The following is a 27,107-nucleotide window of genomic DNA, read 5'->3' on the forward strand; positions in this document are numbered from 1 at the left end:
GGCTTTGTACTAGATAATTTTGCCCAAGTGTGGGCTAACAGCGTTCTTAAGTCTCACATCGGATAGGCTAAGCTAGATGTCTGATAGGTTGAGTGTGTTCATTAAATACACTGCAAACTTCTAATGATTTTATTAGTGCTGATACTGTTGTAACTTGAGGAATATTTACATTAAAGTGAAATGGTCTGAGAAATGGAGTGTCAACAACAATCAGAAAGGGGTTCCTTAGGGTTCCGAGGTCAAGTTGAAGAAAGTGCGCGGCCAGGCTGAGGGTGGGATAAGAGAGGGCAACAAGGGGCCACAGTGCAAACCTCTAGGAGACCCATATCAGCTGGAGGTTAGGGTGGGGAAGACCATCCCAGGGCCTGCTTCTCGTAGGAGGGGTGGGGAGCCTACCCTGACTACCATTTGAGGAACAGGACTAGAACCAAGCCAGCTGAGAAAAAAGGAAGCGCCTAAGCCAGCAGCCGGTGAGAATGAGCAGTCCATAGGACAGTCAAGTGAGATGGGTATATCTCGGTGCTTGAGGGGACTCCGGGTGGCCCTGGACAGTGAAGAAACAAGACATGCTTTAGGCCTCTGTGATGGCAGTGTCAAGTGACTAGAAGAAAAACAGACTCAGGGACATTTGAACTGTGTGTGGCTAAGCTCTTGAAATTAGAGGCGAGGGTCAGGGACACACTTATTCTTACTAGCCCAAATAGTAACCGGGGTATCTGTAAAATCACTAGGGTAAGGGGTGGGTTACAAAAGCCAAAGATATCACGGACAGGACCCCCCACACTGAAGGAGGGAGGAGAGTGCCAATCCAGGGCATTTCATGCGGATAGTGCACATGGAGGAGACACACCAGGGACAACTGGGAGAGAGTGGCTCCCAAGCTCTGCTGCAGGAGGCTGGGTGGTCCTGGAGCCCATGATGGCCGAAGGGCACCAAAGTCAGGGTAAGGCACTATGTTTGGACCCAGTCTTCTCAGGAAAATATCTGCGGTACAAGGGAGATGGGGCTTTCGGTTGCATCCTACAGAGGAGTCCAAGCGGAGAAATAACAGCAGACAATGAGGCCTGGTTGATTTGCCCAGATTTCATAAAATAGCAGGGAGTTGGGCGCAGTGGGGCAAGCCTGCAGTTCCATTGCTTAAGAGGCTGAGATGGGGGGGGGGGGATCCCAAGGATCTTGGAAGAAGCATAGTTCTCCAGCACTAGAGAAGGAAACCCCTGACAAACAGGAGTGTCCTTGCTCTGGGGAGGCTAGAAGGCTGACCACACCCTCCATCCTCCCTTATACCTGCTCTGCTTCAGGGGAACTTGGGCCAGGGGATCCACCTGCAGCTTGGCCCCTTCCTACCTCTGCTGCTGAGAGCAGGAACTCGGTCGGCTTCAGCAGCTCCCCCAGTTTCTGCCTTCACCACAAAGACAAGCCTGGGGCTCATAGACTGCCTTTCCTGTAATGTCCGTGTATCCTTGCATATCTGGTTTTGGGAGTTTGGGGCTTTGTTTGGTTGTTGTTTCAGTCTTTTGAGATAAAATCTCGCTATGTGGCTCAGGCTGGTCTTCAATGCCAGAGTTGAGGTGGCATCCACCCCCCTCCAAGTTCCTCATCTCTGTTACTCTTGAGCAGTAGGAACTAGAGGAGGGCACCGCTGTGCCTGCCTCCTGGCGAATACACCCCCAGCGGACCTCCTACTCCGCTGCATACTGAATTCATCTTAGTGGGATGTGTCCCACCCCAAAATCCCAAGCAAGCTCTCCGGTGGCAAAGAAGGTGCCCTCGGGCTGCCTGTGCCTCGTGAGAAGCCTACCCGAGATCAAAGAGATGTCACTTGTTCAGCTGCTGCTAAGAGACTGACAGGGACGCTGAGGATTTTACAACCGTGGTATTCAGCACAGCCCTGCAGACTGAAGGACATAAGCAAAACTGGGAAATGTTTGCTTCCGACGTGATTTAATATTTGTACATGTAAATAAAACACCTAGTTGCTTCTGTTTGTCTTTAAGCAACTAGTGACGGATAATGAGGAATACCCCAGGTGGAGACCCCCAGATATTCTGAATTGTACTGACCCAAGTCTCCTGACCCAAGAATTAAAGTTTAAAAGCCTCGAGGGCACTAAGAGTCCGGGAGGCCTGCTGGGGAAGTAGATCAGTGGGTAAATCCTGCCTAGTACACCAAAGGTCCTGGGTTCAACTCCTAGGACCTCTTATACTGGAGCGGGGCACACAGGCCTGAAGGCTGAGGAGAGTCAGGAGTTCGAGGCCATCCCTGACCTCAACCAGCTCCTGGCCTACCTTGGGCTTGTTGAGACCTTGTCTCAAAGCCCCCACCACTACAGGAAAGTTATATTCCAGGGGGCTAGCAAGACAGCTCAGCCCAGCCAGCAGGAACTTTGCCGGAAGTCTGGTGAGCTGAATTCAATCCTGGGATCCACAGGCTAGAGAGAAGGAATCAAACTACTCTGGAAAATTCTCTCCTGACCGCCACACATACATGCTGTGGCGCACACATGCCCTTACACGCACACACAAAGTAAATAAATAAAAACTAAGGGGCTGGAGAGATGGCTCAGAGGTTAAGAGCACTGGCTGCTCTTCCAGAGGTCCCGAGTTCAGTTCCCAGCAACCCCATGGTGGCTCACAACCATCTGTTTTGCACAATCTCACTACAGGGCAATCTGGAATGCAAGCATACATGCAGGCAGAACACTGTATACACAATAAATAAATTTTTTAAAAAATAAAATAATAAAATTAAAGATAAGTATAAAGTTCTTTTTAAGCCCAAGACCTATAATGAAATACTTAGAACCAAAGGGGTAGAGAGATAAAGAACTCTCCTTAGACTGAGGGGCTGGACACAGAAGGTCCTCGAATGCCTGTGGCAAAGCTGAAGGCCACAGGTCAGTAACTCCTGGTTCACACCCACACTCCAACAAAGACTCTTGTTTTTGAGAACTTCTTCCAAATACACAGTTACCAGAAGTTCAGGCTTTCCCAAGAAAATACTTTCCTTTGAAACAATCCCTGCTCACTCATCCCAAGAAAAATCCAGCTGAGCTCTGAGGAAGCAGGACTCCTACCCCGCCCCCCAACTCCATCTCAAAGTCACTCAAAAGGCTCCTTAGTCCTTAGTCATGGACTTGGCCTTTGGGGAGTTAGATAAGCCCCGGGTTTGACAAGGACAACAGAGGCGGCTGCATCACAGAGGGAAGGGAAGGCGCGTACTCATTTCCACTAGGTTTTCCCCACCACCCAGCACAGCTCCTGCTGTAAATGTGTAGGTTTGCATGTTTGGATTTCTGGAAAGTGCTTATTGAAATGTGAACCAGATAAGAAGTGCTAGGAGCGGCCTCTAATAAACACCAGGGAAAAGGGGGGCCTGGCCATCTGTTCAGCCAGGGCTGGGGATGGTGTTGGAGGATGTCCCCTTCTTTTCAACATCAACTTCCTTAACTTAAAGAACAGCAGAGAACAAGGCAGGAGACGGGTCAGGAAGAGAGGCAAGGGTCGGCCACACGCACAGCTCAGCACAGCCAGGCCTGCAGGCATCTATCTACGTAGGTGCCTCCATAGATCCAGGTCAGGAGTGCTGTCTTCACTGTTGCTGGAGTGGCCTGTATACACGGATACAGTAGCGCTTGTATCCTCCCGGCATGCTATGTTCTCTCAGGAGTCCCAGAATTCTGCAGGCCCAGGAGGGAAAGTAAGGGGTAACAGGGACTAACAAACTTCTGCAAATAAAGCATCAGCGACCCTGGGCTCCAGTTCCAGTCCTACAGCATCAAGTTCAAATGGTGTCAAATGAGACATTAGGTAAGAAATGATTAACATTTTCACACATTCGTGTGTATGTGTGTGCACACATACATATGGACATGCATATGGTAACTGGGGCGTTTCAGAAATTTATTAGCTAAAATATGCATAATATTTAATTACCATTTTAACCATTTGTAAGTAGTGGCATTAAGTACATTTGCATTGTTAGGCAGTTATCGTCATTTGTTTTTACAAATTTTCATCTTCTCAATCAGAAACACTGCCCACTAGCCAGTAACTCTCAATACCTATCTCCGCCACTTCTGTGAGCCTATTTTCCCACTCCCTGAATGTGGCCGTCTAGGTACCGTGAGTAAGAGTACTCATGCGCTATCTGTCCTCGTGTGACTTGCACGCTTCCCTCGTCATGCCATAGAGACCCACGTACACCGTCGCATGTCGGGACACTACCCCTGTTCAAGGCCGAATAATGTTCCACTGTGAGTATGTGCCACACTTTCTTCTGCCTGCACTCATCCTGACATTTGGATGGTTTCCCTGAGGCATTTTCAACTGTGATCAACACTTTGGAAACGCCTCTCTGATTTTCTAGCTTTGAAAGATGCTAGGAATTAATTATACTTGACTTAACTAGATGAATATGCTAATTTTCTTCATAATGGGTAAGTCAATACATTTTACTCATAAATATACTCTAAAATCTACTTTTAAGGGACCTGTCAAATAAGGAAAGTCGTACCTTCCCTGTTCCTACACACGAGAGCAAACAGGAAATTTTCCTTCTATTTCTACTGTCAAGATGTCATCTCACAGAAGCTGGGACAAAAGCAGTACTGCTTCCGACAAGAAATTTTATCTAAGGCAGTTGCTGGAGAAAGGGGGCAGAGGCAGCAGCAACCAGACTTCAGTTCCTCGAGGGGCAAGGGCAACCGTGTACTGCAGGCCAGCTAACAGGCCGGGTCCAATCCCCGGGGAACCAATTGGGGAGCCCATCTCCATTCTCCTTCCTGTTATCTTGCCAAAGAGGAGAATCTGTTTTGCTGGTGCTAGAGAGATTTCTAGGAAGACAGCGAGCCTGCGCAGAAGGTACAGGATTTAAGGGGCTCCCTAAGGAACCTGAAGCGCTCTTCTTGGTCCTTCCCAGAAGGAAGGAAAACAGCTCTCTAGTCAAGGGCAGAGGCAGCCTGGGTGGCCTGCGTGTGCTCAGGAAACCAGCACATGAGATGCTTTTCAGAGCTTCAGAGAAAAAAAGCAAGTATCAAACGCTAGCAGCTGTAGCCTGGAGTTCTCTGCACCCACCTTGCAGCTTCTCTGGGCCTTCCAATTATCCACCTCACCCTACCCAGATAAAAAAACCCTTAACAGGCCAGGGGGTGGGGGTGGGGGTCCAACTGTGAGACTTCATACTTTTTAAAGTCTAGACCAGAGGGTGTAAGTGGCAGGTGCTGCAGTAAGCTTGGGATAGCAGGTGACACCCCAGGAATACAGTGTAGCACAGGTAGTAGGGTCTTAGAGCCAGGCACAGGGACCCCAAGCCAAAGCAACAAAGCTTTGGGGAAGCCCACTGGCCTCTCCAGGCCTCAGTGGCGATGTCTGGAAGCCATGCACAGAGTTGTTCGGGATCCTTACATCATTTCTAAATCCTTTAGGAACCTATGCTTGACAGAACTTCTTGCTGTGACGCTGCTGCCATCACTGATGTGACAACCAGAGAATAAGGACCTGGACCTGACGGCACTTAGAAGAAAACACTCCCTGGGCCCAGGACAAGTAGGAAGACAGGGTGGGGGAAAGGCGGTCCAGAATGCGCTGAGGTTAGGGGGTAATGGACCTGATGAAACCTTTAAAACACAGGACACAGGAACCAAAATCACATGCCTTTGGGGTAACACTGCCCCCAGCCAGCTAGGTACAATAGTTATTGTCACACAATTCTTAAAAGCTTAAGCTTCTGTCCCTAAATTTACTCAATCAAGCAGAACTTACAACAGGTATAAAGTATGTTAAGGGGACTACTATGTGTAGCTCAGTGGCAGAGTGCTTGGCTAGCACACAAAAGGCCATTGGTTCGAGCCTTAGCATGCAAAACAGAGAGTGTAGGGCCGTGAATGCAAAATGCACACGTATACACACACCCCAACAATTTTCAAATAATCAACAAATCACTAGCTTCTCTACCCAAAGCAAGACTGCCATGAGCCTAGGGGCACTTCTACTCTGTAGATCTTGAAATACCATCCTCAAAGCCCAGGTTCAAGACTACGCTGTTTTTGTGAATGATGTGCATGAATGTTACTGTAACTCTTTTGCATAAAGGCCAAAGGAGCTGGCTTTCTCATCTTAGCCAAAGGCCCCATCTCAAGCCTCTGTGTGGCTGGGCTCATAAGCTGTCACCTTCTAAGAAGGGAATGCAAGGCTTAAGCCAGGGCAAAACAAACCAATGCCAGTAACTGTATCTTTCTTCTTTTTCATTTTTATTTACGTGTGTCTGTGTGTCTATGTCTGTTTGTGTATGTGGTCTCTGTATGTGTCTGTCTGTCTCTGGTGAGTGTCTGAGTGTGTGTGTGTGTGTCTGTCTGTCTGTCTCTGGTGAGTGTGTCTGTGTGTGTGTGTGTGTGTGTGTGTGTGTGTGTGTGTGTGTGTGTGTGTGTGTCTGTCTGTGCACAGGCACCCTCAGGAGCCAGAAGGCGGCACTGGTTCTCCCTTGAAGCTAAGGTGGTAGTAAGCACCAGAGCTGGTTGCTGGGGCTCAACTGATTCCTCTATAAAAACAGAAAGCACTTTTGACCATTGAGCCATCTCTCTAGCCCCTGTATGTCTCTTCTATTACTGTGTGGGACGCACAAGACACCCCTTCTGTGTACAAAGAAAGAAGCAGTGCTCAGAAGCCCTGGGGGAGACAAGACAGCACTCATCTCAACGAAAGCCTTCCCAGCACACCTGTCCAGTGCAGCCTGCTGGCCTCTGACCCTGGACCACGCCATCCCCAAGGGGATGTCCCCAAGGGTGTCCTTCCGCCACCTCCCTAAAGGACAACATTCAAGAACCTGCTCTCTTGGGTACCCCACACAGCCAGAACTCAGATGGAAACCAAGCAAGAAGATGCTTACTGCAGTGGGGTCAACTGCCAGTTCCGCTGGACCAGCCTTCCTAAAATTCAGCAAAATTGGACAGTTATCATGTAGCCTTAAATCCAGGCATCCTTGAAATAAAGGTGAGGATCGAACTCCGCCTCCACTCCCATCACTCATTCATCCAAATATATCACACTGAAGTCTTGCTATGTGCTGGGCCCCTGGTGCAACAGTGCACAAGCCCTCCCCGCCCCCATAGTGCAGTTTATACTATCTCCTGGTTAGGCAATAGACCAATAATTATACACTTGTATAATTACTCTGTGATAAGTGTGAAGAGTCAGGCAACATGAGCGAGCGGACCTGGCCCACCCCAGGGGTGGGAGAGCAAGGGGGAGAGGCAGGAGATAGAAACTGGGGTGCATCAGGAGGCCAGGAAGAAGCACCGCTTCCTCTGTGCACAAGGCAGTGAGCAGAGGGCAGGAAGCAATATACCTTTATGGAAGTCAAGGGGCTCTGAGTGCAAAGGAGGAGGAGGTGTGCCAGCAGAGAACCAGGCACCCCGAGGGGATATCTGTAGTGCCCCATGTAGGTGAGGGCAGTAGAGAACCAGGCACCCCAAGGGGATATCTGTAGTCCCCCGTGTAGGTGAGCAATACTGGGCGGGTAGTCTCTGAAAACATGGAGTTGAGGCAGGTATCAATCTTATTTATCCTTTGAAGATATCACCTCTAGAAAGGACTTTGCTTCTCCTCCTGCATCGCTCATGCATGTTTCTGGAAACCTCTGTACAGTCCCTCAGTGCTGCAGCTTTCTGTCTTCCTGTCTGGACTAACTGAAACTCCTATCTATCTTTCTTAGGCTGACAGAAGGAGAACTGAGAACTGCACCCTGTCTGAACACCAAGAGACTCAAAGAGGCCCCGGGCTTCGTGCTGAGATGAGGCTCAACAATTCCGACACCCTTAGTCGGTGGTTCTCAGCCTTCAGCCTGCAACGGCTTCCCCTGATGGGCTGGTTAAAGGGACTGGGAAGCCATGTTCCCACCATGGCCAACGCAGCAGGTTTCGGCGAGGCGGGTGCTGGTATCTTTGCCTGGTGTCGGGGGCTGCTGTTGTGGCTGATCCTGACCACAACTGGGGAACCGGTAGCCCCCCTGCCCTACACAGTAGTCAGACAGCGAGCAGAAGAAACCCAGACTTGGGACATTAGCGTAGCAAGAAACTGTACCAGGATCGCTATCTTGGAACTCGAGTCAAACCTGCAGAAACAGATTTTCTTGAGTGAGCGAATCTGCCTGGCTTTTACACCTAGAAATCGGCCTCGCGCTGGGTCCCCCTGACAAGCCTTGGCAGCCAGTCGCGCACAGATTTCTCAAATCCCCAAGCTTTCAAGTGGGAAATGTTGCAGAATGCACCAGTCACAGCTACAGGACTCCAGAACGGTGACACTGGTGACGAAGACAACTTCTGCAGCGCATCAGACCTCAATCTGGCTCAGTGAGTCAGAGGGCCTGGCACCCAATCCTCCTGTGCCCCCGCCCCGGGGCCTCCGAGCCCGTTCCGGCGCATCAAGGAGCCCCGACCGGGGCCCCTTCCACCGGCCGTGCTCTGACACAGGACTATTACCTCTGGCAAACAGGAGCAATTGTTGCCTGTTGGAGAAACGGAACCTCCGTGGGTGTTTTCCTCAGAGAACACTAAACCCCATCCCGCTGGTCTCTAACACCGGGGCCTGAACTCTCCTCGGAGCCCTCGCCAAGCGGTTGTCTGTCTGTCCGGTTGTCTGTCTGTCCCCAGCATTGTTTCATCACCGACCAAGCGTTTCTTGGTTACTCAGCTACCAGTCACCATTTTCTCCTCGACTGCTAATGAGATAATTGCCCTGCAAGAGTTAACTCTATAGCCATTCTCCATTCAAATACACAAAATAGAAAATAATTAGACCCAAACAATCGCATTGGTTTTAAAAGCACACTAATGGACAAAATTGGGGGTACTCAAATTTGATTCAACATTCATCAGGATGCTTGTTGGTCAATTTGCTTAATGAGTGTTCACTTTTCTCTTAAGTTTTCTGGGATGATATTCTCTCAGAGCAACACATTAAGCCTGCTTCCCTTTTGCAAGGAATTCTTAATGAGTGGCCCCTTGTGTAAAATGATCTCAGTGCCTGTAGGAAACAGGAGAAAATGCCTGTAACTCATCTGTTTTCCAGAACTGAGAAAACCAACAGTAAACAACAACAAACCCTTCCAGTATGTCCCTGGTTTCCAACACAGCTTTAGAATATGGCCATCCCTGAGGGTGGGGGAGCCTCCTTTTGTTTGAGGCAGACTCTCTCTGTTTAGTCCTGCCACTCCCTGCATAGACCAGGCTGGCCTCGAACTCACAGAGATCCTCCTGACCGACTCTGCTTCCCAAGTGCTGGGGTTAAAGGCGTGCAAGGAGTGTATGTGCCCCTATGCCTGGCTAGAAACCTGTTAATATGGTGATTGAAATCAATCACCAATTGATTTCATCAACTGAAACTCACGCTGAAGGAAGAAAATTTGGTAATTTTTGGAAATTTAAATTAATATTTCAAGTGCTGGCATTTTTTTTCCAAAGGACTATAATTAGAAATAGACAAGTACTTTCCACGGGGGGGGGGGGGGGAAGGCACCCTAAATTAGGTGGCAATGATATCTTTGCTAGATGATATTCTTTACTAGAAGAAGAGGTGTGGCTTTAACGCTTTGAAAACTACAACTGTCTCCTTCAGAACTCCCAGGCGGACCAATGGCGCAGCGAGTCATTGCTTACAAATGTTCCTCAAAGACAACCGATCAGTAACGAGCTTCCTGGTCCTTGGCGGCCTCCACCAATATGCTTTGTTGCAAACAATAAGCTTAGACAGCCGGTGTCAGAGGCTAGGAAGTACGTTTGCACACTAATCTCTTTCCAGACAGTTTACGAACGCAACTCGTCTCCCCGACAAATGTCTTTAAATTGTACTTTAAAAGAAGATTGTATTTGCAAAGACAGCAAGTCTTTTAATATTTCACTTTGGCCCAGGCGTGGCAAATCCAAAAATTAACAAACTATATAGCAAAAGGGGGCTCTGGTGTCCGGGAGCTGTTTTGGCTTCAGGGGTGGTAACCGAGTTGCGAATCTCAATCAGCAAAACTGGGTAGAAGAGCAGAATTCAATACTCCATTCAGATGACATCACAGCCCTGTGTGACCCAGTGGGCGGGGCACCCAGAGCATGACGTCACCGCCCTGTGTGAGCTGGTGTGTGGTGTGGTGAGTGGGGACAAACGACCAGCTGTAAACATGGCTCGCCACTGTTCACTCTGAGAAGAGCCAGGAAAGATGAGCGTAGGGGAGGCAGGGAAGTACTATGTCTAACGTGCTGCAGAGTTCTGAAGGGACAGAGGTTCAGTCCCTACCAACTAACAACCCTAGATGAAGCCCAACGAGAGAAGACAGTGGTGGGGATGGGATCTACAAACAGAATGAGGGCAAGCAGAAGGAAGGAAGGCCTAGCCAGAGGGGCTGGGGACAGGCACAAAACACCATTTAGTTACAAGAGCAGACAGGACCTGCCCTCTTCAAAAGGTAGGAGAGAGGAAAAACTAAAGTGAGAAAAAGCATCTCCAGTGTAGAAAATAAAATCTTTCAGCTGGTGGCACACACCTGTAATTCCAGTATGTAGGAGGTGAGGGAAGAAGAATCAAGAGTTCAAAGCCAGACACAACTAAATTGTGAGTTCGAGGCCAGCCAGGGATACATGAGAGCCTACCTAAAAAAGAAACAAAAAACAAAAAAACAGGCGGGCGGTGGTGACGTACGCCTTTAATCCCAGCACTCGGGGCTCAGCACTCAGGAGGCAGAGGCAGGCGGATCTCTGATTTCCTGGTCTACAGAGCAAGTTCCAGGACATGTTCCAAAATTGCAGAGAAACCCTGTCTCGAGAACAAACAAACAACAACAACAACAAACCATATGGAAGACCGGCATAGTTAAGTTTGGTTTTAACCCTAGCACTCAGGAGGTAAACACAGCCAGGTCTTGTCCCTGTGATTGATAGATACAGCTTGAATTTATGATAACTTTACCCATATGACTTTCTTATATAAACCGCCCGAGGCTCTCTGAATCAAATTGGCTGTGGCATGAGAGTTAAGGCCGCCTCTTCTATCAGCTCCATTCTCCCAGGTCCCACTGCCTCTAGAGAACCTGTACACACCTGCAATCCCAGCCCAGAGAGGGTGGAAGGAGAGAGAAGAATTCCTGAGACATACTGCAGTCTAGCTGAGAAAACCCAAACTATAAATTCAGGGAGAGAGCCTGCCTCAAAGGAATAAATGGGCAAAGAACACCCAGTACCCTCCTCTGATCTCATTCACACGCGAATACAAAAGCATACATGTGCATGTGCATACATGTAGGTGTGCATATACTTTCAGACACACATAAGCAAATCATTTTAAAACTTGGAAGGGTGCTGAGAAAAACGAAGATTGAAAAAGTGGACATGAAAGAACTAAAAAAAAAAACACCCAGAAATAAAATATAGAACAGAACAAATCCAAGTGTGGATGTGTCACAGAGGACATACAGTATGGCCTTCCTGTAATCCCAGAATTTGGAGGGCTCAGGCAGAAGATCCAGAACTTGAGGCCATCCTAGATCCTAGACCATACAGAAAGACCCTAGATTGTTTTGTTGGTGGTGGTAGTGGCGGCAGCAACAGTAGTGGTAGGGGGAGAGAGAGAGAGAGAGAGAGAGAGAGTTTTTAAAGATCGAGGAAGCAGCAGGAGCGGGGGTGGCGGGGTAACTCAGACAAACAGGATGATTTGAATCTAAACAAATGACAAAGGAACTAAAAGAATTTCCAAGAAAACAGTAGGTCTAGAAGACAAAGAAGATCCAGCATATGCATGCTGGTGGCTCTGAAGCCATTGGAGAACAGAACAAACACTTCTGGTCTTGGACACGTCTTCATAAAGGGAAAATGGAAGCCATGCTTGGGATATAGATCAAGGGAGCAGTCCCATCTGGGGGAAAGTCAACCGCAGCAGCCAACACTTAAAACTACTCTCCTGCAAAGGGTAAAAGCAAGCATCCTGCAGATGTCTAAGGTAAAGGTGTGGTCAACACACAGGCAAGGAAAACCAGATTAGTGTTCCTGACTTTGACAACACTTCATGACCAAAAGAGACAGTACAGCAAAAATACTAAAGACAGTTGAGCAAAAACAGGACGGCTGTGGCTTTCTATCAGACATCTGACCTTTAGAATAAAGACGACAGAGAACCTATCGCTGGGACAGCCGCCAGCTCATCCCTTCAGAAAGAGGAGCGCCATAGAACACCTCCGCCAGCAGCACCAGGTGTACACCGGCCTGCAGAGCCAAAAGTAAGGGATGGTGGGCAAGAGGTGAGCTCTCGTCAGACAAGAGTTGATTGGAAAACAGGAGAGAGCAAGTTCTGCAAACAGATATCAGCTGAGGGCAAAACAGGTACTTACTCTTTCAAATCCCCAGTTCCTGGCACAACAGGCACAGGGAGCAGACTAGCTGCTAATTTAAATGTCACTCATGGTAGGAGACGAACGGAAAAAGCAGACAAGAACGTATCTGCCTAAAGGTACCTATTAGAAGAACATTATTGCCGTCGGAAAAGACGAACACACTGTCTACCCAGCATTCTCTTTAAAAACAAAATCTGATCATGCTCGAACTACTCAATCAACAATTTACAGGAAAAGCAGGGACTGAAACATGCTAATTGTGGCGGGAATGCAATCAGCATAATTCCCACTGACTGACGTTGACAGGGCAAACACACAACCCCTTCTGCGGGAGAAGCAAGGCTGAACCCCGCCAAGAAGCCGTGGCGGGGCGAACCTCCCACTCTTCAGTTCAGTCAAACATTTGCAAACTTCCTACTACTTACTTCAACAGGGGAAAGGTGAGTACTGAATACTCCACCGGAGGGTAGACATGATTCGTGTTCCAGTTCAAACAGAGTGTCCCTCCCCACGTCGAGGGCTTGGGATGGGAGGCAGTGCGATGATCAGAAATGATACGATTATTGTTCACAAAAGGGAATCGGTATTTTAGAGCTACGTACTGAAAATATTTATAGATGAAATCGGGCTTCACGGGAATAAGCAGATGAACTGGGAAGGGGTTGCCCCGTGATCATGACTGGCTGCTCTTGTGGATCAGAGAGCTCGCTACTCTATGTTGTCCTTGAAATGTCACTTTGATAAAAAAAAAAAAAAAAAAAAAGTGTGGTGACACACACCTGGAACCCCAACATTTGAGAGCTGAGAGCAGGAAGACCACTAGTTTGAGGTATCCTTGCCTACCCTGAAGCCAGCCTGGGTTACATAAAACAACGTCTTAAAAGGCCTGCAGCAACCCAACCATAAAATTAATGTCTGCTCCTCCATGTTGAAACAAAAATGGCTGCCAAGAGGCAAGGTTTTCAAAGAGGCCAGGGAGCAAAACAAATCAGAGGCTTCCTGCTGCTGCTTGAAATGTGTTTGCTCTTTCCCAGACAAGTGACAATGAATTTAAACACGGTTATGCTCGCTAGTTTTTATCATCAACCTGACACAACCTAGGATCACCTAGCGGGAGGAAACCCAGGCGGAGCAAGTGTCTCGATCGGACTGGCCCGCGGATGTCTGTCTGTAAGGCTTTTAAGTGGCAACTGAGGCAGGGCAGTCCCAGCTTACTGAGGGTGTCGCCATTCCTAGGCAGCTGCGTCTGAGCTGTGTTAAGAAAGCAGGCTGAGCAAGTCGGGTGGGAGGAGCCGGGAAGTGGTTGTTCTCTGCTTCAGCTCCTGTCTCCAGGTTCCCACCTTGACTTCCCTGGATGATGGACTGTTAACCAGGAAGGTGAAATAAACCCCTTCCTCCCCAAATTGCTTTGGTCATGGTCCTATCACAGCAAGAGAAAGCGGAAACGAAGGACTAGTTAAACACAGGCCCTGAAATTCTCTCCCCAAACGGTAGGTCCTATCCCGTGACAAAAGGTTTAAACTCTGAGTAAGCGTTTCTGACAACTGACTTTGTGACCCATGTGTGCATGTTCGAAGCCAGCGATTTTTATCAATAGTGCTTGATGCCACATGTCAAGCTCCTCGGGCTTCCTCCCGAAAACCTTCAACTCAGAGATGTCCTTCCCAGTTCCAGTGGAGGGGGACCATCCTCTGTCCCTAGATCCCTCCACAAGGGCCAGAACTCCACCATGGGGCAGACAGAGAGGAGCTTCTAGCCTTGATTCCACAGTCTCAACACTCAGTTCACTGGGTCCCAGATTTTCTCTTCTTTTTTTTTTCTTGGAGGGGGGGCAGTGGGGTGGTGTTCAAGACAGGGTTTCTCTGTGTAGCCCTGACTGTCCTATAGAACTCAGTCTGTAGACCAGGCTGGCCTCCAACTCAGAGATCCACCTACCCTCTGCCTCCCGAGCGCTGGGACTAAAGGCGTGCACCACCAGCGCCCAACTTTTTCTTTTTTTTTTTTCCTTCTTTTTTTGTATTTGGTGCTCTCTAGAAGGACACACCTGAATTGGCTTTGGAGATAAAAGAGATACAAAGAGAACTAACAGAGAGCGGATCATCTCATACAGTTTTCCTCATAAAGCCCACATTTTCTGAATGGGCTCAAGACGGCCAGATTGGCAGCACGGATGAGATGCTGGAACATCTGCCCCCCAGATCCTAAAGGTGAGGGCCGGCCCAGTGTTTCAGTTCCGTGTTTCTGTCAAATGAGTTCCAGCTGAATCAAGAATGGCAAACCACTGGGACAGAAGCCAATGGTCAGTCCTTCCTGGGAAGGTAATAGTCCCATCACCCAAAAAATCCCACCCACCTGGTCCCTACACTGTTCCCTCCACTCATCTTTGAATAGCCATCCCTTTTTCCTTCACGGTTACCTTCTCTGACCTTTCCCTCTGCTTGTCCCTTCATTGACCAGAAGCTGCTGGTCATTAAGTCTAAATTCAATGGAATTTTGTAAAACAGGCCTTCAAATGTTTTCTCTACTCTTCTCCCCCCTCCCTGCTGTTCGGGGCTCTAGAGAGGAAAAGAATTCATTAGAACAGAGGCCCCAGGTCAAGGGTGTTCACTGCTATCTCCACCCAACACTTCAATTTAATAACAATAGCCTAGCCGGTGGTCGCCTTTAATCCCAGCACTCACAACAGAGGCGGGCGGGTCTCTGTGAGTTCACTTAAGGCCAGCCTGGTCTACAGAGTGAGTTCCGAGACAGCCAGCTCGTGGAGAAATCTTGTCTCAGAAAACAAAACAAACAAACGAAAGAACAATACGACAGAACGAAGCTGTGCCAGTCAGCAGGCGACACCCCTGTCGAGCACTCCCTGTGTCGGGAGGGGCTTCTCCCAGCTGGCACCTCACTCGCCCAGCCCCTTTAGAAGACAGGGGTTCTAAACTGGATGATCATTTTAAATAATGTCCCTTGAAAATGCTGAAATGTAAATTAGGCAACACATTCAGATCTGAAGAAAAAAAACTCAAAACCCCTTCTACATATGCTAGCTTATTTTAAAACTGGGGCGGGGGAGGGAGGGGTGTGGGGGTCTTCTATCAAAATGGTGCTTTCTGGTTCTGGTCCAGCTCAAAACGAACCTACTACTTCCCTGCATTAAACACACAATAAATCTTGGAAAATAAATCCAAGAACATTCAAGGACAAATTTGTTACTAGCTATTCTAATGCCTTCCTATTAAGAAAACCACAGCTGGTCCCATGGCACGCACATACATCCCTATACCCCCAGCACTTGGGAGGGTGAGGCAGGAAGGTCAAGGGTTTGAGGTCCACCTGGGCAACATAATAATTATGAGGCTAGCCTGAGCTACATGGTGAGACACTGTGGGGTCAAACAATGAAGGAAATCTACACTGTGGAATTAGGATGGAAACAGAAATGCGTTTAAAATATTCTACAGCCTAACAATCACCTTTAAAATTCTTGTCTAGTTTCTCTGCTTTTAATACAGTTCTGTTGTTCCATTTTTAAGCATATGCTAGCCTGGTAGAATGACAGCCAATGCCACCAACCCTGAACATTCTAATACCCCAGTACAATTTCCCCCCTGAATCAAATACATGCACTGGACCCCATTCTGTGCGTAGGTAGCTCCTTCCAGTAGAGACATAGTGACTGGCAAATCCATTGTGACCACCGTTTCTTTGTTCTCAACACAGAGAGAAAACTCTCGGCTTAAGAGTAGACTATTATTTTCAAATTACTGGTAGTTTCAGTACATTTGGGAGCCCCCCCCCACCTAATCCTTTGAAATATTCCAAGTCACTTGAGGGAAGTTGGATATTTTGCCTTACAATTTAAAGACCAGATAAAGGAGACACGTTTCTCCTCTTTTTCATTCTTCTACTCATCTTTTCCCCACTAGGTCAAGTGTCAAGGACCTACACCTTCCCTTATGTGACAGTATTGTGCCCACCAAAGCCACCTGCTCTTTGTCAGGTCCAAAGGAAACTAATTTCCCAAGCTCCAAAACATAGTCTGTATATCCAGAAATGAGTTCATTCCTGGGTATACAGACTGCCGGAGACCTAGCCCTCTTTCCAATATTATTTGGAAGGGAGCCCACCAGTAGACTAAGAGCTTTTTTCCCCTTTTTCTTTTTTTTTTGGGGGGGGGGGCTCGAGACAGGGTTTCTCTTCATAGTTTTGGAGCTTGTCCTGGAACTGGCTCTTGTAGACCTCGAACTCACAGAGATCCACCTGCCTCTGCCTCCTGAGTGCTGGGATTAAAGGTGGGTGCCACCACTGCCTGGCTCTAAGAGCCTTCTAACACAGCAGCAGCCACAGAATCTGAAAAGAACCTATGTGTTTCAGCCCAAGCAGAGATCTTTCCAAGGTCTTGTCCATCCGGTTTTGCTAGACTAAAAGAATTCATGTTTTAAAAAAAAGCTTTTGGAGCCTGTTGAATACCTTATTTCTCATTTCACTAAAGATTTACGTCACTGAATGAAGAGCAGGGGTCATCTCCCGTCACTGTCAGATGCTCAGATATTTGGAATCACAGCTGGGAGATGCTGGCAGAGGCTGGCAGGGAGGGAAAAGGGAGGGAAAAGGTGTAGTTCCCTTGGCCTTGGCCTTGTAAACAACCCACAGCTCATACCTGAACTGGATTTGCATGATACACACACAGACATAATCACATGCAGAAGCGAGATGCATACTTTTCCATTTTTTAAAGTTATTTCTCTGAATAGGCAATTACTTGACCAGATTTCATTTACAAAAATCTCATCACATATGGCATTGTGGGAAATGCTTCAATTTCTGAAGCATTCTGGAAAATCCAGGTGCCCTGAAGATGAGCCTACATCACCCTGTACTCCACTCTCCAGAGCCTCTTCGCGTGGGAGCCTTTTGGCTCACTCAACACTTAACTTTCGCTGTTCAAACCTTGACAGAATCACAGCCTCTTCGAGATTTACTTTGGGTCCCTGAAATGCCTCTGAACCTACCATTCTACTCAAGGAGCAATGCCCTGTCCGCCAACCCAATTGTAAGGCACATGACCAGACTGCCAACTAAACCTTCTGACTCACGACATTCCAAGGGGTCTCCCTAGCCTTGCTCTCCCTATGGAGAGCCAGGAGTCCTACCTTACACGCCATCATTCGTTCTTTCATGATGTTACTGACCAAAAGAAACTGATGAGCCGCGCAGCGGCTTCTACTACCTTACTCCAGGTCCCCAGCTGATTTAATGTGTGCCTTTGAACTGTGACTGGGAAATGACCCCAGGGAACGGGCAGATGGGAAGAAAGAGTGTTGGGTAAGCTACAGAAGGAGCAACCCACCCTGAGTAACTAAGGGAACAGGAGGGTGGTATTGAGCATCCTCGCTGAGTTTTCTGCCCAGCAACAGTGCAGGGTATCCCACAGCACAGGTGCACAGGCGACCCCCGCAACATACCATCCTTAGGTGGGGATGGATCCCTCTAGACCTCAGACTTCCTTAGGTCCCTTATCTTGACACACCACCGCACGGCACAAGTTACTCTGTGGTTAGGTGACCTACCCCAACAGATCAATAACCTATATTTAGGCTGTGGCTTCCTCACCGGCTGTTTTCCACAGAGCCAAAAGCTGTGACTCCACGCAACACACATGAGAAATTCTCCACCCCACACCAGCGGGGTGAGGACACAAGCAAGGCCAGTTATTTTCTCATTTCCAAATTACGTAACGAGGATTGCAGAAAAGGGGACATCAAGCCAGCTGAGTTAGACCGGATGGGACCATATCAAAATGACATTTGGCTTTCCTCCTATCTCCTGCAGAGATCCATTAACCAGCTGTGGTAGTCTTTCTCAGCCCACAATTAAAGAATTGTTTTCCCAAAAACAATCCCAGTCTCCTTCCAGGGCAAGGCAGGCCCACTGGCAGCTTGTTACGTTCTTGTCACAGACTACAAACACTTGAAGAGTGACAGTCGCTAAACCTCCCTCACCTTATCGTCTCCAGCTTTAATAAATCCAATTTCTCTAAGCCGCCTTCAAAGTCCTTGTTTCCCCAAAGTGTGCTGTCTGCGTCTCCACCCAAAACATCCATTTTATTCACATCCCCACCGGACAGTTCCTTTCACGACATCTTTCTTTTCATCATATGACCGGTGCACACTTAACACAGAATTCTTTATAATCCCCCAAATCCTTTCATAATAGTGTTGAGCCAGAGTTTGAGACTATGGGGTTTCATTTTCTTTCTTACGCGGACCTGACCCGAAAAAAAAAAATTCACTGATATCAAGCTTTGTGTCTGTGAAATTGAGTTTCCAGTAAGTGTAACCCAGAGGTGATGAATGAATGAACAAGCTGGACACCATGCTCTTCACCATAAAGAGCCCACTCCCGGCCTGAACTGTGAACCCCAACATCCGCCATTACTCCCAGGCAGCCACACCAGCAGAACTCCTGCTCTCCTTCCCACGGTTTGGTGGCTGGCAGTGCCAACTGGATGCCATCTTTACCCATCTCAGTCTCAATCTTGGGCACTCTTCCTTGTTTCTAGAATATGCCTATCGTGTAGGGCTTCCCATTCCCTTTGTCCAATACCACTGAAAAACCTAAAAGAATTGTCCTTCTCTACAGTTCTCCGTTAACACAGGGCTCTCATTCTGAGGTGAGGCACAAAAAAAAAAAAAAAAACTCCTCCAAAGTCGCCATGGAAGGATCATCCACGATTTCCAGAAGGTAGACGCAATCCAAGTGCCCATCAGCTTGTGAATAGAGAAACAGCATGCACAGTATACATATAACAGCATAAATACTAGTCAGCCTTAGGAGAAGGAAACCCTGTCAGGTATGGTGTTAGCGTGTGCCACCAGCACCAGAGAGATGGAGGCAAGGTGGCCAGGAGTTAAGAAGCCAGTTTGGTCAACATGGCAAGACCCGTTTCAAAAATACAATTAACATGAAATTCTGGCCTTACACAACACAGAAGACCCCCCCTGGGGGACATTATGGTAACTAAAACAAGCCAACCAGAAGGCAGATACTGTGGGGTTTACCAGTACCAGACACAGAACACAATTCGGAGCCAGTGATAGCCAGGGGGGTGGGTGGGGAGGAGTTCTCTAGTGGGTACTGGCTTTCAGTTTGGCAAGATGAAGCGATAAAGCTGGTTTCATAACAATGTGAATGTACTCAATACCCCCGAACTGTGCATTCCAAAGTGTTAACGTGGTCAATTTTAGGATATATACTTTTACTTTAACAATAATAACTAAAAAGACTCTCCCTAGCCCGGCGGTGGTGGTGCACGCCTTTAATCCCAGCACTCGGGAGGCAGAGGCAGGCGGATCTCTGTGAGTTCGAGAACAGCCTGGTCTACAAGAGCTAGTTCCAGGACAGGCTCCAAAGCCACAGAGAAACCCTGTCTCGAAAAAAAACAAACAAAAAAAAAAGACTCTCCCTTCTTCTTGACTGCCTATAGTAAGACTATCCCAAGTTTGGGGGCAGGACAGGGTACTGTTTTCCAAGCTGTGCTTAACTGAACAGAAGGCAAAGCAGGTGGCCCTGGACTGGTGACCTTGTTCGCAGTCAAGTCCACCTTGGCCTGGCCTCCAAGGCCTTCCTCACAATCTGGACCTAGGTCAACACTAAATACACTCCCTTCCCTTTCCTTCCCCTCCCCCCGTTCCTTAGGCTAATCTAATGGGGGAGACCCACATTTCTACCTTTATACCCTCTGTTTCCTTACCCTCAGACATCTGACCAAAGATTGGGTGATCCTCAAGCAAGATCTGAACATCTTGTTCCACGTTTCTCTCGATTCTTCCAACTGTCACAACTATAGATCTTCTGCTCCCCTTCTAAGGGGTTCATTCAGTCTTATCTCAAAGTAAGATCTCTTATGTGGAGATCCACAGTCCCCTGGTCTGTGCTAACACCAGCCCAACTAGACTTGAGGCACTTCTCTTGGAAACCCACCCACCATGCATCTGTACCCCCAGTTTTACTCTGAGCACGTCCCTCCCACCAAAGCTCCTATCTGCTGTCCCGGTGAGGACACAGCAAGGGATTGATAAGCTTCGTTAAACTGATCCAGCGTTCTCTAGCCTTGCCTGTCTTCAAAGCGTGGTCCAGTGAATGGCAGAGCTGTTAAAGCAATGGTTTCCAGCCCACCATGGGTCGGAACCCAGCCAAGGGCAAGTTTACAAGATTGCTGCACTCCCAGGGAAGTAGTCCAGGAAAGCCCCTCCAGAAAATTCCTATGGTTCTATATTTGCACAGCCACTTTATGTAAGGAAAGGGCTATGGAGACCAGAGGAGGGGCTTATTCACCTGGATTCTCCCTCCCTAAACTTTTATCTCAAACTCTGTATGTCCTTTGGTGGAAAGTCAAGGGACTTAGGTGAGGTCGACTACAGAGCCAGGAAAGGCAGCATGCATCGCCATGGGCAGTAGATGTCATTCAATGAATAAGTTTCATCTTAATAAAGAAAAAAATCCAAAAAGGTAGAACAACCAAAGCCATCTGGTTTACACCAGTTGCACAGCTGCATTTGCCCCCTAAGAGACTAAGCCAGCGAGGGCTATAAAATCCCAGCCCTGCAGAGACCACCCACTTCCTGAGAGTGGCTCCACGCTAAGCATGCCACCTACATAACCTCTTGTGATCAATCCCCAGCCTTTGCGCCTTGACCCCACTGCCCCTCCCCCCCACACACACACACAGAGGGTAAGCATCTGGTATCTGATCACACAGTGGGTAAGTGGCAGAATGGGATGTCAATTCCAGAAACTGAGCCCTGAACTCTGATGCCATCTGCCCTAAATAATAACTGAACTTAAACGTTACGTTCTGTCAAGGTGTGCATGGGAACCACATGCCATGGTCAAAATGGAAACTGACGCCTAAGAGGGATGGGAGGTGATCAGGTTGGTGCATTTTGTTGGAATCATCTTCCATGTTTTCTAGAAGCATCCAGTCAGCCAAACAAGCATGCCTATGAGCTGGCGACTGGCTTCAAACGATTCTTCATTTATTGGAGACTGGAGTCCGAGATGAACCACACAACCAGCGCCCCCCCCCCCCCCAGCGATGGCAGCAATCCAAGCCAGGGGGCCAGGCTTGCTCCCAGGTCTCTGCTGCTCATCAAGATCCATGCTGGATTTGTCCTCAATTCAAGCTGACTCCCTTCCAAGCTCTGCTCACCCCAGAACTGCAGCCGTGAAAATAGCGACTGGTACTGCTGAAGCTGCATATGAAATTTTACATATTTGGATCCCTACAAATGTCTTTTAATCCCACTTTTGGAAAAGTTACCACACATGACTACAGCACTTCCCACACTCCCGCCCGCCAACTCTTGAACCTAATTCATCCTGGAGAGATGAGACTGTGGCCCCCTGCTTCTAAGGGCTTACCCTAGATCCAGCTAAGACATCGGCTCTGGACATCCTGGCTGGTTTGCTCATTTCCTTGTGTCCTCTAATCAGCTGGAAGTAATGAGTCAAAGTCCTAGGAGTAACTTCTAAGGACTGTCAACAACTGTGGCAAAATCCGTCACCAAAACAACACCTGCAACCTCAGCTCACTCTAGGGAAGTCCACGGAATACTTGGCACATTTCTGAGAAGAATTTCTTCTGGGAGTGAGGTAAATGGTCTCTGTATTTCTCTGTGCTGGGCCAGAGTAAACGACCGCTGAGAAGCCAGTTATCAGGGACAAATATATAACGGTATAATCATCTTTACTTGAGGGGGGCTGGGAATGGTTTCCAACTTCATTTTAGAGATAACTTATCTTCCTTTCTGAGGAACCCTAACTAGATGGGACCAGCTAACCCCTCCCCTAGCCCCTCATACAACTCACCTAAATTGAAAAGACTAACCAAAATGTTCTAAGACAGGTAGCCTGAAGCCCTCTCACCAAAATCAGCAGTCCTGTGTCCTCGAACCCTCACAACAGGGCTGGGCTTATAGTATGCACTCATTAAATAATTTTGTACGTGTCTTACTTTACAGCAAATTCTGGCGAGCTGTTTAAATGGATACGCAGTGGGCATATGGAGCCGAGCTCAGGCTCCTTCACTGATTATTTTGGGCAAGTAACTTGTTCTCCAATAGGAAAATAGTAGAGGCTGTAGTAGCCCAACCTCCTGGGCCCCCTAAATAGGGAAACAGCAGGGAAAGCCCTCAGCACGGGGCCTGGCAGACATTTGCTGATCATAAAGTCCCACGTATGCACAAAGCACATCCATGATATGATATTTAAGGCACGTTAGAAAGCATGTTGCAAAGGCACGCCTTGCATGATTTAAAACGTCATAAGAAAAAAGAACGCGTGGATGGGCGGGGAAAGTGGAATTATCTGGGCTCTCTCTATTCCAGAATTATCAGATTATTCCCAGTAGGAGCATAAACCAGAATGCCAGGTGCATAAATTACTAGGGTCTTGCACCTGCAGGAAAGGGGGAAGGTCTGATTCACTGTTTCAGGACCATCCTGTTGAGCTCCAAAAGCTGTGAATGCCCAGGAAGGAGGAGGGGTTACTACAGAGCAGGCGCTTGCTGGCCCTCCAAATGAAGAGCACAACATAAACACAAAAGGGCTTCCTGCTAAGCCAGGAGGACACACACACACACACACACACACACCTTAGATAGTGATCCTCCATGATGCAATGTCTTCTAGCACCTACAGTGAAACCGAAACCCCCCACCCACTCCGAATTCAAATGACCCACTCAAGAGTGCAGAATCAAGGAGGCTGTAGGTTTGGAAAGGGGGCCTGAAACTGGAGGGGCAGAGCAAGGGTTTGTTGCCAGAAAGTTACTGGTCAGAGCACACTAATCAGGAGGAAGATGTAAATCATTGAGTCGTTTCAGCTTTTGAAGGGGAACTATGATCTTTCTGGTGTTCCACCTTGTCTAAAGACGAGCAAGGTGGAACGTGTAAAGATCGCTGGGGGCGTTTTCGGCTAAGCGGTCAAATACGTCTAGGAATCCAGACACTCATTTGTATTTCCTGGCGACCCCTCTGGCACAGGGGTTCAGATGCAAGGTCTCCTCTCACGGAAAGCCCTCCCGGGCCTTTCAAAAGCATCGGGGGAGTGGGATCTGGAAATGCAACCAGCGGCGGGCTCCAAACAGGTCACAGCGTTGCTGGCCGTTGGGCGCTTCATTCCAGAGCGCAGATTCTCCCTAACCTATAGCATCAAGGTAACCTCAAAGGGTTTCTGGGTTTTGTTTTGAAAACGACCTGGCAGAAACCAAGGATTCAGGGACTAGCCAGGCGACCCGCACAGGCAGCGCACCAGCGACACCTGGCAAAAAGGGGCAGGGCTAAGGAGCTCCAGGAGCCTGCAGATCCTCTTCCACCTTGAGACCCAAGTTCCCGTGCAGAGGTACCCTGGTTTTCCTAACAACTTGAAGAAACAAATGGGATTTGCACGAAGTTCACCCCTTCACCCCCCCACCCCACCCAATGCGGCCAGAGGATGGCTATCACGTGGAAGGGGGTGTCTAGATCTCGGAATTCCCAAAGAAAACGGCCACCTGCGATTACAAGTCTCATACACTGCGAGCAGGGGTTTCCAAAGCTGGGGTGGCCTGGCTCGTTCCTCATACTGTGCGCACAAGGTGGCTTGGAACAGCTGCGTCCCCGCACGAGGACCCTGCTTCCCAAGAGCTGGCGGCCAACATAGGCTGCAGCAGCTCCCCGGCGCGTGGCAGCAATGAACACCGTGCGGCTGCAGAGAGGGGCGAGCCTTTAGCACGAGATTTACAAAAGGAAAAAGTCTGCAACCTAGCGGCTGCTCGCCACACGCCTGGCTCAAGTTGTCCCTGTAGCCGCCACCTACAGGATCGCGGGGTCCCGCCCCAGAGCCGCACGCCGCGTGTTCCCCGTGCAAAAAAAAAAAGGGGGGGGGGGGTTTACAAGTGAGCCCGAGGTTCATTTCCGCGGGTGGCGCCGCGCACGACCAGAGTGACTGCGGCTGGATCCCCAGCCCTGTGCACAAAGAGCGCCCACGGTGGGAAAGCAGCGGTCTCAGTGTAAAGAAAACGGCTCTCCAACTTTGCCCCGCGCACGTCCGGGGACCCGTGGGCAGATTCTCACGGGCGCCGGTCACCCACACACAACTTTTAACAAAAGGAAGCCGTGACCGCGCCTCGCACTGAAAGAGGACTCTCTCGGTGCGAAGCCCGAAGCCGCCCGCCACTGCCACCCGGGCTCAGCCGGCACAAAAGCATCGCCAAACTCGCCCGCAGCCCCGCGGCCCAGGCTCACGGAAGACTCGGCTCCAGGTCTCCACAGCCCGCCGCTGCCGGCTCCTGGCGCAGGTGAGCGAGGCGGGCCAACAGAGTCCCGCAGCCGCCCGCCACCTTCGCACCGGCTGTAACGCACAGGCGGAGGAAAAGCCAACAGTCACCACTCTGAAGGCACCCTGGCTGGTGGCACCCCTCCCGGACCCAGGATTGCACCCACGGGGTGGAGGGTGCAATCCTCTTATCTGCCGCGCTCTCCCACCTGTCTGGCCACGGAGCAGGACGAACAGGACGCAGAGCAGATCCCAGGCGCCGCGAGCGCCTCTCATCGCGGTGGCTGCGCTAGACTCTGAGATCCTCTCTCGGCTACAGCTCTCGCCCAAGTGCACCGAGCGCGGCAAAGCCGAGCCCCCAGAGCCACTAGCGGCGCGCGACAGCCCCTCCTCCAGCGCCCTCCCCCAGCGCACGGCCACGCCCCTCCCTCCTCCAGCCCGGGTCGCGCTCCCTCCCGCTGCCTGGTGCCTGGGACTCTCGGGATATGCTGATCCCAGGGTCGCTGCGCCCTCTGAGACCTGGAGCACCCATAGCCCCTCCATCCTAGATCCTCTTCCTCCCGGCACTCTCCCTCCACCGGTGGTTCTCCAGCCCCAGGCCGCTCGCTGGTCACGCAGGTGCTGCCTGAGCTTTGTGAAGCCTGGCGCCACGCGCACATTAGGCACCGGCCAGCCACCTGGCAGGTGCTCCCTAGACAATGAAGGACGACCGCAGGGGTCCCCCCTCCCCTCCTCCCCAACAGGGTCCGGCGCTGAGAGGCTATACTCCGCCGTTGGTGGAAGTGTGAGTCGGGACTGCCAGGCGAAAGGATTAGGAAATTGGGTCCCCTACATTGTTCTCCGATCCTGCTAGTAAAGGGGCCACATGTATTTGTGGCGCCCCGCACCGCGATGAAAGGCTAAGCCCACGTTTAAGTAATTTTTCTTGCTCAGTTTCTCCACCTGCTGTGAAACCTGTAAGAACACAGCTGATTTCTATTGGCCAGCGTGGACCTCCGCCCAACCAAGCTCCTGCTGAGACTTGTGGAAACTGGGCCAGAGGAGTGTGGTGAGGCTCCTTGCGAAGTAGTTAGCTTTGGAAACACGGGTTTTAAGGCCCATTTGCATTTGGGTGCCTTTTCTCTTGTAGGTTTTCATTTTTTTTAAATCTAAGCCCCTATCCCGATCCCCACGCCACCCACAACCACCACCACCACCACCACCTCTCTCCTGCTCTGGCCAGCCTTAGGAGCAAATTGAAAAGTTAAAAAAATGAGTGTTTTGCCTACATATATGTTTGTGCACCACGTGTGTGACTAGTGCCCAGGGAAGTCAGAAGACGGCGTCAGATACCCTGAAACTGGAATTACAGATGGTTGTGACTCACCTTGTGGGTGCTGGGAGCCCAACTGCTCGGAACTCTTCCTGTTCTTAGCCAGTGACATATCTCTCCAGCTCCGAAAGTAATCCTATTAACACAGCATCTATTTAGGAGCATTTTGTGGTCACTGTGGCTATCTGTGGGTGGACGGTAACAATCGCCCTGTAGTGGGTTTTTATAGTTCTGTACCCCATTATCCAGGCTTACAATTAACTCTGTGAAGAAGGGAGAATAAATGATTATTACTTTAGTTCTTAAAGTGACCCAAGATTACACACCTAATAGTGGGGAGACTTAAGAGTTTGAGGCCTCATTCTAAGACTTCCTCTGGGAACTGTGTTTTCCCTGCATATTCTTTACTGCTTTTATAATTTTTATTAGTTTACTAATTTATTTAATTGAAGCTGCCGCATGTGTATGTCAGAAAACAACTTTCGGGAGTGTGTTCTCTCTTTTCTCTGTAGGTCCTGGGAGTCAAACTCGAGTTGTCTAGCTTGGTGACAAGTGCTCTGAGTGGCCTCACTGGCATTCTGGTAAATGGATAAAACACCCCTACTGGGCGCTTAAGAGAGTGAAATAGAGCAGACACACACCCACAAACGACAGATAAATGATAAATAGATAGATAGATAGATAGATAGATAGATAGATAGATAGATAGATAGATAAATAGATGATAGATAGATGATAGATAGATAGATAGATAGATAGATAGATAGATAGATAGATAGATAGATAGATGATAGATAGATAGATAGATGATAGATAGATAGATTATAGATAGATAGATAATATGTAAACATTTGAATGTGGCTGACGGTGGAGGAACCAAGGACAACGGCAAAGGGCTTGAACTCTATAGCATGGACGGGCTCACTGTGAGCCTTGTCAGTTTGGTTGCTCACCTTCCTGGACTTAGGGGGAGCTGGGAGGACCTTGGACTTAACATAGTGAAGGGAACCCTGATGGCTCTTTGGCCTGGAGAGGGAGGGAGTGGGGGTATGGGTGGAAGGGAGGGGAGGGAAGGGGGAGGAGGAGGGGAGGAGATGGAAATTTTTAATAAAAAAATGAGGA

At 49.0% G+C, this 27,107-nt stretch overlaps 1 protein-coding gene across 2 annotated transcripts in view; it reads right to left on the bottom strand.

The window, feature by feature from the left end:
- Positions 1 to 24,994, bottom strand: part of Kit (KIT proto-oncogene, receptor tyrosine kinase) — a 77,523-nt gene extending 52,529 nt beyond the window's left edge. For both annotated transcript variants that reach the window (XM_038309643.1, XM_038309637.1), the window contains exon 1: positions 24,883 to 24,994. In XM_038309643.1, coding sequence (XP_038165571.1) covers positions 24,883 to 24,949 — 67 coding nt within the window. In that variant the 5' untranslated portion in view covers positions 24,950 to 24,994. The remainder of the gene's footprint in view (positions 1 to 24,882) is intronic.
- Between the last annotated feature and the right edge of the window lie 2,113 nt (positions 24,995 to 27,107).

This window comes from Arvicola amphibius, chromosome 1, assembly GCF_903992535.2.
Source record: "Arvicola amphibius chromosome 1, mArvAmp1.2, whole genome shotgun sequence".
Classification (NCBI taxonomy): domain Eukaryota; kingdom Metazoa; phylum Chordata; class Mammalia; order Rodentia; family Cricetidae; genus Arvicola; species Arvicola amphibius.